The 12,202-nt window shown below is 39.4% G+C and overlaps 2 protein-coding genes across 3 annotated transcripts in view; one reads left to right on the forward strand and one right to left on the reverse strand.

Moving 5' to 3' along the window:
• The first annotated feature begins 255 nt into the window (after nucleotides 1–255).
• On the forward strand, nucleotides 256–5,062 carry nkapd1 (NKAP domain containing 1). The gene is made up of 6 exons (XM_085379968.1): nucleotides 256–318; nucleotides 580–656; nucleotides 1,566–1,654; nucleotides 1,785–1,925; nucleotides 2,050–2,103; nucleotides 4,099–5,062. Exons 2-6 carry the CDS (start codon nucleotides 588–590, stop codon nucleotides 4,550–4,552), a joined length of 807 nt encoding a protein of 268 aa, XP_085236094.1. The 5' UTR covers nucleotides 256–318; nucleotides 580–587; the 3' UTR covers nucleotides 4,553–5,062.
• A 4,131-nt stretch (nucleotides 5,063–9,193) lies between these two features.
• lrfn1 (leucine rich repeat and fibronectin type III domain containing 1) overlaps nucleotides 9,194–12,202 on the reverse strand; it is a 152,243-nt gene continuing 149,234 nt past the window's right edge. For both annotated transcript variants that reach the window (XM_085380491.1, XM_085380490.1), the window contains one exon: nucleotides 9,194–11,075. In XM_085380491.1, the coding sequence (XP_085236617.1) occupies nucleotides 10,175–11,075 (901 nt within the window). In that variant the 3' untranslated portion in view covers nucleotides 9,194–10,174. The remainder of the gene's footprint in view (nucleotides 11,076–12,202) is intronic.

Genomic DNA, 12,202 nt, shown 5'->3' on the forward strand with positions numbered 1-12,202 from the left:
CCACAAAGACACAGTGCAACGCAAAAAATCACAGATATGACATGAAAATATTTTAGGCATTGAAAGTACTCAGTACAAAAAATGACGTTTTATAAAGAAAATAATTCTTACTTTAATTAATTTTGCCGTTAATAAGTTGCAGTTCTCACCGTTTAGCAGCAGCTGCTGAGATGACTGACAAACACTTGGACCAATCACGGTTGAGTTCCTCAAAGTGCAATGACGTAGATTGCGCGACGCCATTACGTAACTTGGTAGAGCGGAAGCGCTAGTAGACGCTGTTTTTTCTTCTTCTTGAATGGTGCTCTGTTTTGGAAGGTACAGTTTGGACATAATTTAAAAAAATAAATCACAGTAAACGTGTAGTAATGCCGACACTTGTATACAGTTAAGCGAAGCCGAGGGGAGTGGACTTTAGAACATGTTTTGCTGTTTAAACATTATTCTTATGCTATTAGCAACGAGCTAAGCTAATAGGGAATATTGAGTGTTCGAGGGATAAGAGTTATTCATATTATTGGTAGCCCTTCTCTTGCTTTCGGTTTCTACTGCCCATCACTTACATGTTTCTTATGTCAGGTATCATCATGTCAAAGCAGCCGTTGGGAAAAACGCTGCTGAGGAATGTAATCCGACACACGGATGCCCACAACAAGGTGCGTTTAGACTCAACAAGTGTTTGTAAGATGAAGGTGGAGGGTTTTTTTTTATGTGCACTAATCTATTGATTAATTACTTAAAGCTTAAAGTTGAGCTGAGTTGATGATTTGTTTAAATGAATGCATTGCTTCTGTTTGGTCCTTTAGGCTTCCTTTCCACAACAATTTAGCAGGAAATGTTATAATTTTATGTATTTTATCCAATTGTAGTCAGTTGTGTATAGACGCTGTCACAGTCTGTATGAGGTCAGACAAAATAACTGACTGTACACTGCAGCTATAGTCTATCTTTAACCTGTCTAGGAACAAAATTACAAAGCTTGTACGAGAGCGATACGTCAAGCCCAGTCTCTGCTTGCTCAGATTAAACTCTTATACAGCAGGTATAAAATACCAAAACAAACCAACTATGTTGAAGTAGGTAGTTTAGCCCACTGATTGGCAGGATTTCTTTTCTACCGACGCACAGGAAGGATAACATTTGTAAATAAGATAAAGACAATGTTGGATAACACCTCCCACCCACTCCATGACATGTTGGTCAGTCACAGGAGCTCGTTCAGTGAGAGACTGAGATTACCGAAAAGCACCACTGAACGACACAGGAAATCATTCCTGCCTGTGGCCATCTCCCTGTACAACGCATCCACTTAACACACTGTTTGCTGCTACAACTACACATGTTTCTTTTCCAAATATTTATTTATAAGTGACTTATGTATGTATGTATGTATATATATGTATATATTGTACTATTCTTAGTTAGCGTATTGTCTGTCTTGTCTTAATGTTGGTTTAAAATGGAGCACTGTAACAAAAAATAATTTCCCCCAGGGATCAATAAAGTATTCTGATTCTGACACTAATGCATCTCTGTGTTGTCTTTGTGTGCATGTTGTTGTGCAGATCCAAGAGGAAATTGAAATGTGGAAAATGCGAGACTGGGAGATCCAAACATCCCAACGAAAAGATTTTTCAGATGCAGAGTTTGTGAGGTAAATACCTCAATTTAATTTGATCTACCTAAACACAAATGAAATCACAGCACTTTTGAATCTTTGTAATGCAGCTGTCTTTTTGATTATACATTGACTTGATGATTTAAGGATAATGGTTGTATTTCAGAGGACATATGCACTGCGACCGAGTGTCAGATCAACGTAGAGACTTTAACCGAAGCAGAGAGCGTGCCTCAGAACATGATGACAGAGAGGCTCGATACTGGACTCGAAAACTGTATGAATTTGAGTCCAATGATCCTGACAGGTACTGTACAAAAAACAAAACATAATGAAGTGGCTGTGGTCATGTGTTTCCAGTGTGTAATGGAAATGCTGGAGTGCTACATCAGATGAACTAATATATGTGATTTCATATATTTCCATCACAGATGGGGACATAGTGGGTTCAAGGAGCTTTATCCCGAGGAGTTTGAAAGTGATGGGTAAGCAGAAATTTCATACATACCAAATGGGTTATTATATATTCAAATAGATATTCAGACTTTAAAAGGGCACTCATGCAATTTACCACATTTCCATGGAGTTAACCTCTCAACCCTGAACCTTGTAGTAATGCAAGACCAACTGATACCAGGCTGAAGTCTGTTACATAATTTCATGGTTAACAAAGTAGCAGAAGTAAGAAGAGACTCCATTATGAGACTTGCCCCCTGCACTGAAAAAAGGGTACACCCATTAGATCAGGGGTGGGCAACTCCAGGCCTCGAGGGCCGGTGTTCTGGGAATCCATCCTACCTGGAAAAACATCCTACCCAATGTTTCTGCGCATGCGCACAAAACCAACGCCGAATTAACTTCTTTTTCTCTCACCCATCCGGAATACTTCTTATGGTTAGGGGTAGGCTTAGGTTTAGTCGCAACTCACCGTCAAATTATAATACGGGTAGGACGTTTTGTCAGAGTAGAATGGTTTCATGTGTCCTTGAACAGCTGATTTAAATGGCTAAATTAGCTCCTCAACATGTCCTGAAGTTCTCCAGAGGCCTGGTAACGAACTAATCATGTGATTCAAGTGTGTTGACCCAGGGTGAGATCTAAAACCTGCAGGACACCGGCCCTCGAGGCCTGGAATTGCCCACCCCTGCATTAGGTAGTTCATTAACTATTTAGATTTTATTAATTACCTCAACATTTGTCAAAATAATTGTAATTATGAGTTGTAAATAGTGTTAAAATCAGGTTCTGACTTTGATTCCAGCACTTTCCTATGCTACAGTATTGTTTGGTGTGTGATTTTTAGATGATGATAATGTGTCATTCTTAAAGAAAATTTGTGCATATAAATTACATGTTGTTGTCATGAAATTAAAACGTTTTTATGTGGTGTTACAGGTGCATAAACACTACAAATGAGTCATTTTGTCTGTTTTTAAGCAGTTGCTAGGCCATTATGATGGCATACCTCTGAAACAGATAATAGCCTTCGAGGACCTGAGCTGTAACTGTGCAAATTTTGATTGCTCCTGATTGTGTAAGAGGAGCTCACAAACAAAGATTTCCTGTATTACTGTAAAATACTTTATGCACCTGGTCACAAGCATTCCAGCATTATTGTTTTTGGGATAAAATATTCCATCTAGTCATTTAACAAAGCTGGATATTTCAGGCAGAAATACTGTGACCATAGCTGTGCTAGATTTATGATATGCAAGCTTCATTTCATTTGTGTTTGTAAAGATTTTACCCTGAACTGTCTGACCACTTTAGTTTGGTGAAGTATGTTGCTAATATTTGTACACTGGCATCAAGCACTTTTTAAACACTTGGTCTTCTAATTTTGTTGTTTAATAGTGGTTTGCAAAGAGCTCATGGTTTTGCTGATATTTGTAGGAGTATTACTGGTAAAAGAAAATGAGGGGAAATGTGCAAGAAATAGTCAGATAAAGTATTTTTAAAAAGTTGAGAATTTGAAAATTATACAAATCCCTATAATTTACACCCATGTTGATATAGCTGAGTGAGGGGGCCCAGTGTAAATAGCTGCTGTGTAACTGTTCTCACCTGGGTGCAAATAGTCACTCTAGTAATAATGGGTTATTATCCAGATTTAATGGATGATGAACACACAGTATTTTAATCTTCACACAGCCTCAAACATTCACACCTCCATGATGTTAACATTCTGGTTATTAACGAGCTTCCTTGTTAATGAATCTCTACCGCTCATACTTTCTTTTAAAAACGAAGAGGTCTTCAAGTCAAAGCTGAAATAAACTCTAGGATTACATCGTAAACATTATGTTTCTAAGACTTTACAGAGAGCTTCTTTATAGTAAGCCACAGAAGAGATGGTTCTCTTTGCTTGACTGATCTCCACATCAAAAACCAGTGTATTTCCCCTTTAAGCCATTAGATCATACTTCTATTCATACTAGTGGTGTCTTTATATTTATTCTTCTGACTTTGTTTTATTTTAGTGAAGAAAACAGTGCCAAAAAGAAGATGAGCCATCACAAAATGAAAAAGTCCAAGTCTGACACAGAGGCATGCTTATCAAAACGGTCCAAAAAATCCTCACGGAAGAAGAAGAAAAAAAAGAAGAAAGGTGAGGACGGAAAGCGTAAGAAAGTGGACAGTTCGAGCAGTGACTACAGCAGCGATGACAGCGGTGCTACAAAAGACAAGCAGAAGAGAAAAAGGACTAAAAGTCGACATAAAAACAAGAAAGCTTCAAAAGCCAGAGGAAAAGATGTGGACATCAGCACAGAGGACAGTAATGATGAGATAAAAAGGGAGAGGCTGTCACACAGTCGCAAAAAGCGAAAGCACGATTCGCACAAAGACTCCGACTCAGGGCCAAACTCAAAAAAGAAGAAGAGGAAAAACTGGAAAGCAATGGGTGAGGAGAGCTCGGACAGCTCTGCCGACTGAGGCGTGCTGCTAAAAACTGATGCACAGTTCAGGTAACGGCCACTGAAACTGCTACAGATTCCTTTGTTGTTCCTAACTCTGCTGAGGGCTTTTCACTACAGGCATCTTCTAAATTGCACTTTGTTTAACATCAACAAACCTGTGGTTACGGGTCTCTCCGTGGGCGTCCTGCGTGGCAGAAGCTCATCACCTCTGCAGAGATTCAAAGCACACCGTACAGCAGTACAGACAGCAGGGAGCATGAAGAAGGATGATAGGGTAGCAACCATCTGTCTCAATAGGTATCCTGTGAGCTGCAGGCACATTGATTGATCGACTCACCTCTGACTGTCTGCCTCACATAGTGACCTTCTGTCCTCAGACGACCAGTGTTTTCATTTTATTTATAAGGAAATGCGATTTGAATAATTATTTCCGATGGAATATGTATTTTATTTTTTTCATGTTTTGCAATTTTCACTCTTTGTATAAAGCGTGTTGTCATAAAATAAACATCTATTTTGCATTTTTTTTTAAATTATATTTAGTGTTTAAAATGGTGTATTATCTGTTTTTAAAAGAACAAGAAATGATCATCCCGGATTTCTCTAAAACCTTTAATCCATTTAAACTAACAAGTACTGCCTATCCACTTAAAAGCTGACATGGTTCTGACAGTACAAGCCTAAAGGTTTATAGATCTGGGCAGAAAAGCGTGAGGGTATTTGTCTTCCTGTCTAACTTTTCTGGAAATGTTCACATTCTTTTCTTATTAGTTACAGCAAAAACTGTATCTGTGTGAATGACATTGTGAGGGGGTCATAAATATGCCATCCGGAGAGCAGTTCTAACTCAGGGTTTTAATAACATACACACTGATTGTCTTGCATCCACGAGGGTTTAAATGAGTTGTAACAGATACATTATTTATAATGCCATGGGTGGTTCCTGTTCTTTTTTTTTTTCTTCTGAAAGTAAAGACCAGAATAAGGACATAAACCTTACACTTAAAAACGCATCAAGTTGGCCTCCCTCCCCACCCCAGCAATTTCCATATAGCACTTTATTTTCCTCTGTCACAGAGCTCCACTTTTATACTATTAAAAACACATCAGTGAGCCACACCGTCACTGGCAGACACCTTTCATTGCACTGAACGCTGGCATCGTCGTTTATTCTGAATCATTCCCACATGCACCATTTTGCTGTAATAAATACTGATTAGATAAACAATTCGCTGCTGAAAATAGTCCCCAACATATATACTGCTTCCTCTGGTTTCAGTAACATTAGCAAAAACTCCACCGATGAATTGTTCTCAGAAAACGATTTACCGTTTTTAAAAAATGAAAATAAATATTCGTTATACAAGAGCTACAGGTAAAGCAATAGAGGTTGTTGCCATGGGATCTGTAACAACAGCCATAAATTAGGAAATTATTCTTTAACTTGAAGGCACGTGCATGCACGTACGTTGAATCTAAGCAGGCTGCAGTATAAAGGTAAGTACAACCATTGCTCTGTGTGCAACATAACATGTTTGAATCCCAAAACAGAAAAATAATGAGATGGCAGTGTAAAAGTAGCTGGCTTCTGTTAATAACTCTTACTTCAATACTTTGAAATAGTAGCTGGCATATATGTATGTATGTATGTATGTATGTATGTATGTATATATATATATATATATATATATATATATATATATATATATATAAAAAATTTAGCATTTCCGATGAAGAGGTCTTGTGATTCTCTTGATTTGTTGAGTTGTTTGTCAGGAGGGTCTCCATGGAGTAACATGGATCAAAGACCTTGCCACAGTCCTGTTGTTTTTCATGATACCAAAGACAGACTTTCAGATACTGCTGCTCATGATCAAAGTGAGTAAGTCTAGTGTTTGTAGAGCTACTTTTTGACTGCTATAGAAGTCTTGTCTGTGATACTGTTGAACACAGATTGTCCTGTGTGGTCTTATTGTTTCTGTAACGTTAACACGGCATCTGAATGTAAAAGAAAAATGCAAAGATTAAAAAAGGACGACTCACTAATGCCGTACACAGCTGATACCACTTTCATACATGACTCCTGAAAACCACCGTTCTACCCATATCAACACCAGTCTGTGTCCAGACTGGTAAGAAAGAGTAAGCTTGTGCCATCTGTGTATTTATAGATAATCTGATGCCAAGGGAAGTGTTGGTAAACCGTTTTGAAAGTGTGTGTACTGGAAAAGCCTGAAGCACTTCGCTGAGTCTGTCAATAGGCTAAGTGTTCTCTCTAAGCAGCAGAGAGTGAGCTGTGTTCGGCTTGGCTGCAACTGCCTGAATCTTGGAAATGGAAGAAAGAAAGTGAAATTCAGCAAGTCAAATCAGTTTTGACGGCGGTTTTTAAACACGTTGCCACGGTTTATAAGCATTTTGGCAAAAGGGCAGAATCCAAAAATGACTGTCTATTACAACCGAACCTTTGCATGATAGTTAAGACAATCTGTTTTTAGAAAGGGGGAAAAAAGCTTGTTTTTGCTGTTATCATTGTAATAATTATAGAAATTAATGTCAACCCTACATTTTTTTAAGCCAAATTTGTGCTGCTGCATGTTACTACAGACCTCTGGATGGTTTAGTGTTTTGAAAATGATCAAAACCCTTGTGGAAAACCTTTTAATTCATGCGAGTGGCGTAATTCTAGATAGGACAAAGCTATTCTGTTAGTCCACTCCGGTCCAGAGATATCTGTATTGCCCCGATCCCCTGAACATGTACAAACAGTGGAGGCATAGCACCGGAAAAAGGACAGGGGCGAAAATAAGTATTTAGTTAAAACCACAAGTGGAGTTTCACATAAGAACACAAAAGCATGACTGCGGTCTTGAACAGAAATAGTGTAAATTAAAAAATATATAAATATGTACTAAACTATGCTAAGATTGGACTTTTCTAAAACACATATTATATGGTTTGAAAACGGAATGGGGAAACTATTAAATAAAAATAAACCTGGATCAAGTGTTGGTCTTTTTTGCAGTTATTCAGAACTGCTGATGAGAAACAACCCACCCCCTGGTGTTCACTAGTTTGACTGTCCAGGCCAATTTTTTAAAGGCAGGGTGATGTCTCAGCCTCATCCTCCCACCTAAGCAGATTTTTGTGTCGAATAGTGGTTACAGATGTGAGCACACACACAAACACTTCTCCTGTTTAGAGAGCCGGCCGGCCTCGCAGCTCCAGACAGTTAAGCATCAGTAGTTACTGTAATAAGGAGATGGATTCAGCTCAAAAGGTTTGTGCACGACAAACTGACAGCTGAGCATTTACACCCCAAAAGTTAAATCCCCCTTCTTGAAGCTATGTAAAATGTGAATGTTTGCGCTGTAAATTGGTTAAGTGTGATGAGGAAGGATGAAGGGATGACCTCGTTCTCGGATTCAATCCTCTCCGTCACCGAGGATGCAAATAGGAGACTCGGGAGGATTGGAAAAACCCCCAGTGCGACTTATCTTTCTGCTCCATGTTTTATCTCTCTGCTGTCCACGCAGCTCGGTTTCATCTCAGCCTGTTCTGAGTAGCTGTAATCAGAGGGAGAGGGTGTTTACCATTTCAACAAGCAAATACCCCTCATCTGCTCTGATCATATCTTTTCCTGTTGTCCGATCTTTTTTCTTTTAGCAACACTTGAGTTCGCCTGCTGTATCATGCATTTGTATGCGCTACATAAACAGCTGGTTTAAAATACAATATATTGCCGTTGTAAGCAGATGTTTTGACATTTCAGGTGTTTGTATAAATTCTTGGCATATCTAAATTTTTAATGTAACAGTTAATTATTATTACATATTTCACAATGGCACTTGGGTAATAGAAAAATCCGCTGATGAATGAACATGTTTACCGGCAGTTTAAACCTGCCCGAGTGATTTTTTTTATATGTATAAACACTTAATGAATTTTTAATAACTCAATTTGAGGATTTGTTAAACACATTTCATTAAATATGACTATAGTCTACTGCTGTCTTATTTTGTGTTACTGATTTTATGTTTCCACACCAGCTATAGATGCTGATAATTACATTAACAAGCACTTATAAGCGTCCTGATAACTCACAACTGCATTATAATGATTTATTAAGTGATGCGTACAGTACTGGTTTTACATGTTTGAAAGTAAATTCCTCTCCTGCTGTTTAATATATAAGTTAAAAACAGGATGCTACACAGGCCGTGTTCAAATGGTTATTAATATATCCACACTGCAGTATGCAATTAATTAGGAACCTTGCAGAGCTTTGTTTCCCCCTAGTGGCACACCTCAGATCGTACACCCTTGATAATAACAGCTGGCTGCATTTGAATTCAGCACCACGTCCAGTTATCGTGTCCCCTCCTCGTCCCACTACCACTCTGCTCAGTGGTCATAGAGGAGCTTTCACAGAAGCCTTTTAAATAGCACAGAGAAATCAAATATTTATCTTCTGAATTTGTGTGTCCCTTCCTGCAGTGGACAGACACGCACACGCACGCATACTCACGCACGCATACTCACGCACACACACACGCGCACCCTCCTACTGCTGCAGCACAAGAAGGAAACGCCACTGATACAGTTAACCCACACAAAAAAATTTAATACCCTTCGTGAGGGAGTAGATGGTCCAAACCTTGACATACTAAATAGGGAGAGGTGTGATGACACAGGTTTTTAATGTAAAAACTTGCAGCCAACACCCAAATGCTTTGTAAAAAGTCATGTGACATATGACTTACTTACTTACATAGTTAGTACACATACACCAATGTTTTAATATACTTATATATGTCTTTTTTGTTTGTCTTTTATCCAGACCAGCCAGATACAGTACCCATTAATATACAGTCACATCTGCAACAATACCGATTTTAATATCATACAGTCCGACCGTCAGAGAGGAATCCATGGCAGGTTTCCAGGTCCATCTTCTCTATGCAAACACATAAGAAATCAGCCTTTGTAAAATTCCGCTCTCTTTTAATAATCATTATTGTATAGACTGGTGGTGATACTTGTCCTTGTATCTCGTGTCTTCTGTGCAAAAGTTTTTTTTGTTGTTGTTGTTTTTTTTAACTTTATGAACCCAAAACATGATTGACATAACAGGATACCTGGCTGTTCACTTTACAGTTATGATGAAGTTTTTTTTCTTTTTTCTTTCTTCTTTTTTTTTTTTTTTTTTTTTTTTTTTTTACAATTAAACAGTTACATCCTAACGCCACACCCCTTGGCATATCACAGAAAAAGGAGAAAATTAAAAATCCAACACAATGCTTCCCGTTCTCAGTATTGGAAAGCAGTGGTAGAGAGGACGGTTTATGACTACAGTGAGCAGCATCCTCCATTCGTACATTTTTCTTTTAGAATAAGGCACTGCTGCATAAAGAAAGGACATGGCCAACAGACTTCTGTGGGAGCATGACGGGGAGGCAGGATGAACGAGACCGTGTTCTTCTCCAGCAACTCGCAGAAAGCTCGTCTCAGTATGTGTGCTTGTGTTTATCTCTTGCTGTGTGCTGGGAAAGTGTGTCATATGGCATGTAGACATATTCGTGTTTTTACATGTGTGTGTTTGTATGTGGCTGAGCCATTTCTTTTGGCTACACTACTTTACTCAGACTGTGCTCTCTAGCATCCACTCAGTGCTGCTGAATGTAACTCTCCTGTTGGCGAGCGGCGAGGACTCCATGTTGAGCTGGTTGGTGGATTTGTGCCACCTCGTCCTCGCTCTGCGTGGGTAACTATGACTCTGAAAAATGGAGTAATCCCCGCCGTCAAACGAGAATCTGTGCCTAGTTCGTGCTAGCTCATTAGGGAGCAACCCCATGTTGGCCAGGGTACTCTTCTTGTCCTTGAGCCTGGGAGCCTCCTTGGTGCCAGCATTGGGGCCTATGAGACACAGGGACATGGTGGAGCCTGTCAGGCTATTGTCCATCTGCGTGTCGTCAGATGGGGGACCAGAGCGCTCTCCATCCAGGCTGGTTCTTCTCTTCATCTTGTCTACAGTCATGGGAGGCAGCTCCACCTCCAGTATGGCAGTTGTGGCTGCTGAATCCTCCTTTTTCTCACCATCCACCCTCAGCACCAGTGCCATGCACTCTTTGGGTGCTAGGGCTTCATGCTGGCCTTCATCAGAAGGTTGCTTGGAGGCAGAACGCTGGAGCCGGTGCTGGCTTCCATTGGTCTGGGAGTGCATGCTACAGCTGACCTTGGTCTTGCTGTCCTCCGGGCTGCTGTAGGCCTTGTAACGAATCATCAGGATGATGATGAACACTAACACCGAAGCAACAATTATACCACCAATAATGATGATCATAGTGCCTCCCAGGAACTGGCTGTGCATGAAACGGCACTGGCTGACCTCACTGGCTGTGTGGAACTGTACGCAGCCGACCACACGGGTAGCTGTTAACGAAGTGATGCCGTCATCGTAAACCGCCAGCACACAAAGGTCGTATTCCCGTCCTGCAGCCAGATCATTGATTAAGAAGTTCTTGCTGGTGGATGGGATCATTCTGCGGAGAAAAGAAACAGCGCAGTGATGAAGATGTGGAGGAGTAATCTTAAGAATTACAACACCCACATGCACTGATTTGCACAAGGTGTATTAAAGCACACAGAGGTGTCAGTTCTGCATCAGAATAAGGTAACAGTGCCATTACCACAAACTTTAAATATCACTCTGGTAGACAGACATAAAAAACATCACACTTCAATACAGGTGACTTCTAAGTGCATATGTTGTATTATATTGTAAAAAGGCTGTGAGAAGTTGCTCGATTTGGTTTGTGTCTAACAAAGTGACAGCGAAGGTGATAAAAAAGGCAGGAGAGGCTCACTGTCTCGAGTATATGCCACAACAGCTGCAGGCTGGAGGACAAGTGACGCATGAAGTGAAGACAGTTTGGATGTGTGAATACCTAAGGTCACAGTTTGTTGGCAACTGTAAGATTACACGACTCTAAGTACGAAGGAGAAAGGCATTGTCTTCAGGTCAACATTGGCGTTAATATAATTAGAAGCTTGTTCCTTTTCCCTAAGGGAAGACTTTGATGGTTATCATTTGTAGGTAATAATGTACCACCTAAAGACAAAACAACACTCAGCTCCATGCTAAAACGGGATGAGAAAATTATACAGGAGAGCAACTCATTATATCTGATAAAACCTAGAAAAAAAGAAAGAAAGAAAGTCAACCACTATTATTAACTTACTCTGTGAATACATAAATCCTGGGATGCTTTTCAGTAAAATATATTCAGTTAATTTGTGTCACGTTTTGCATAATAAACACGTGAAACTTCAGATTCTCACACTTTAACAGTGTTTGCAAATGGTAATTTTTATCCATTATTCTAAAGAGTAAGCTCATCCAGTGTAACCATGCAAAACGTTTTAATTGCTGTAACTTTTTTATATTAATTTTTTAAACTAGTGGTATTTGGGAATTTTATCAGAATTCAAAAAAAAATGATGAATCGCCCAAGAAATCTTAACGCTACAATGCTGAAATGTGGAAAACTTCTCCATGTACTGGTGCTTTATGCTTGAAATACAATCAAGACCATCTGTAAGCAACAGTGATTCTCAAACAACTATTTTTATAGTTTACTTCAAATTTCAAACACTTTGTTGGAAGATA

Source organism: Rhamphochromis longiceps, linkage group LG14, assembly GCF_057381845.1.
Source record: "Rhamphochromis longiceps isolate RC_006_pf linkage group LG14, R_longiceps_female_GT1.1, whole genome shotgun sequence".
NCBI lineage: Eukaryota > Metazoa > Chordata > Actinopteri > Cichliformes > Cichlidae > Rhamphochromis > Rhamphochromis longiceps.

Bases quoted from the DNA above. Each gene is read 5' to 3' on its own strand.
- nkapd1 (XM_085379968.1), top strand. From the start codon at position 588: ATGTCAAAGCAGCCGTTGGGAAAAACGCTGCTGAGGAATGTAATCCGA. The intron at 657-1,565 runs GTGCGTTTAGAC...GTTGTTGTGCAG, and splicing joins ACACGGATGCCCACAACAAG to ATCCAAGAGGAAATTGAAAT. The intron at 1,655-1,784 runs GTAAATACCTCA...GTTGTATTTCAG, and splicing joins TCAGATGCAGAGTTTGTGAG to AGGACATATGCACTGCGACC.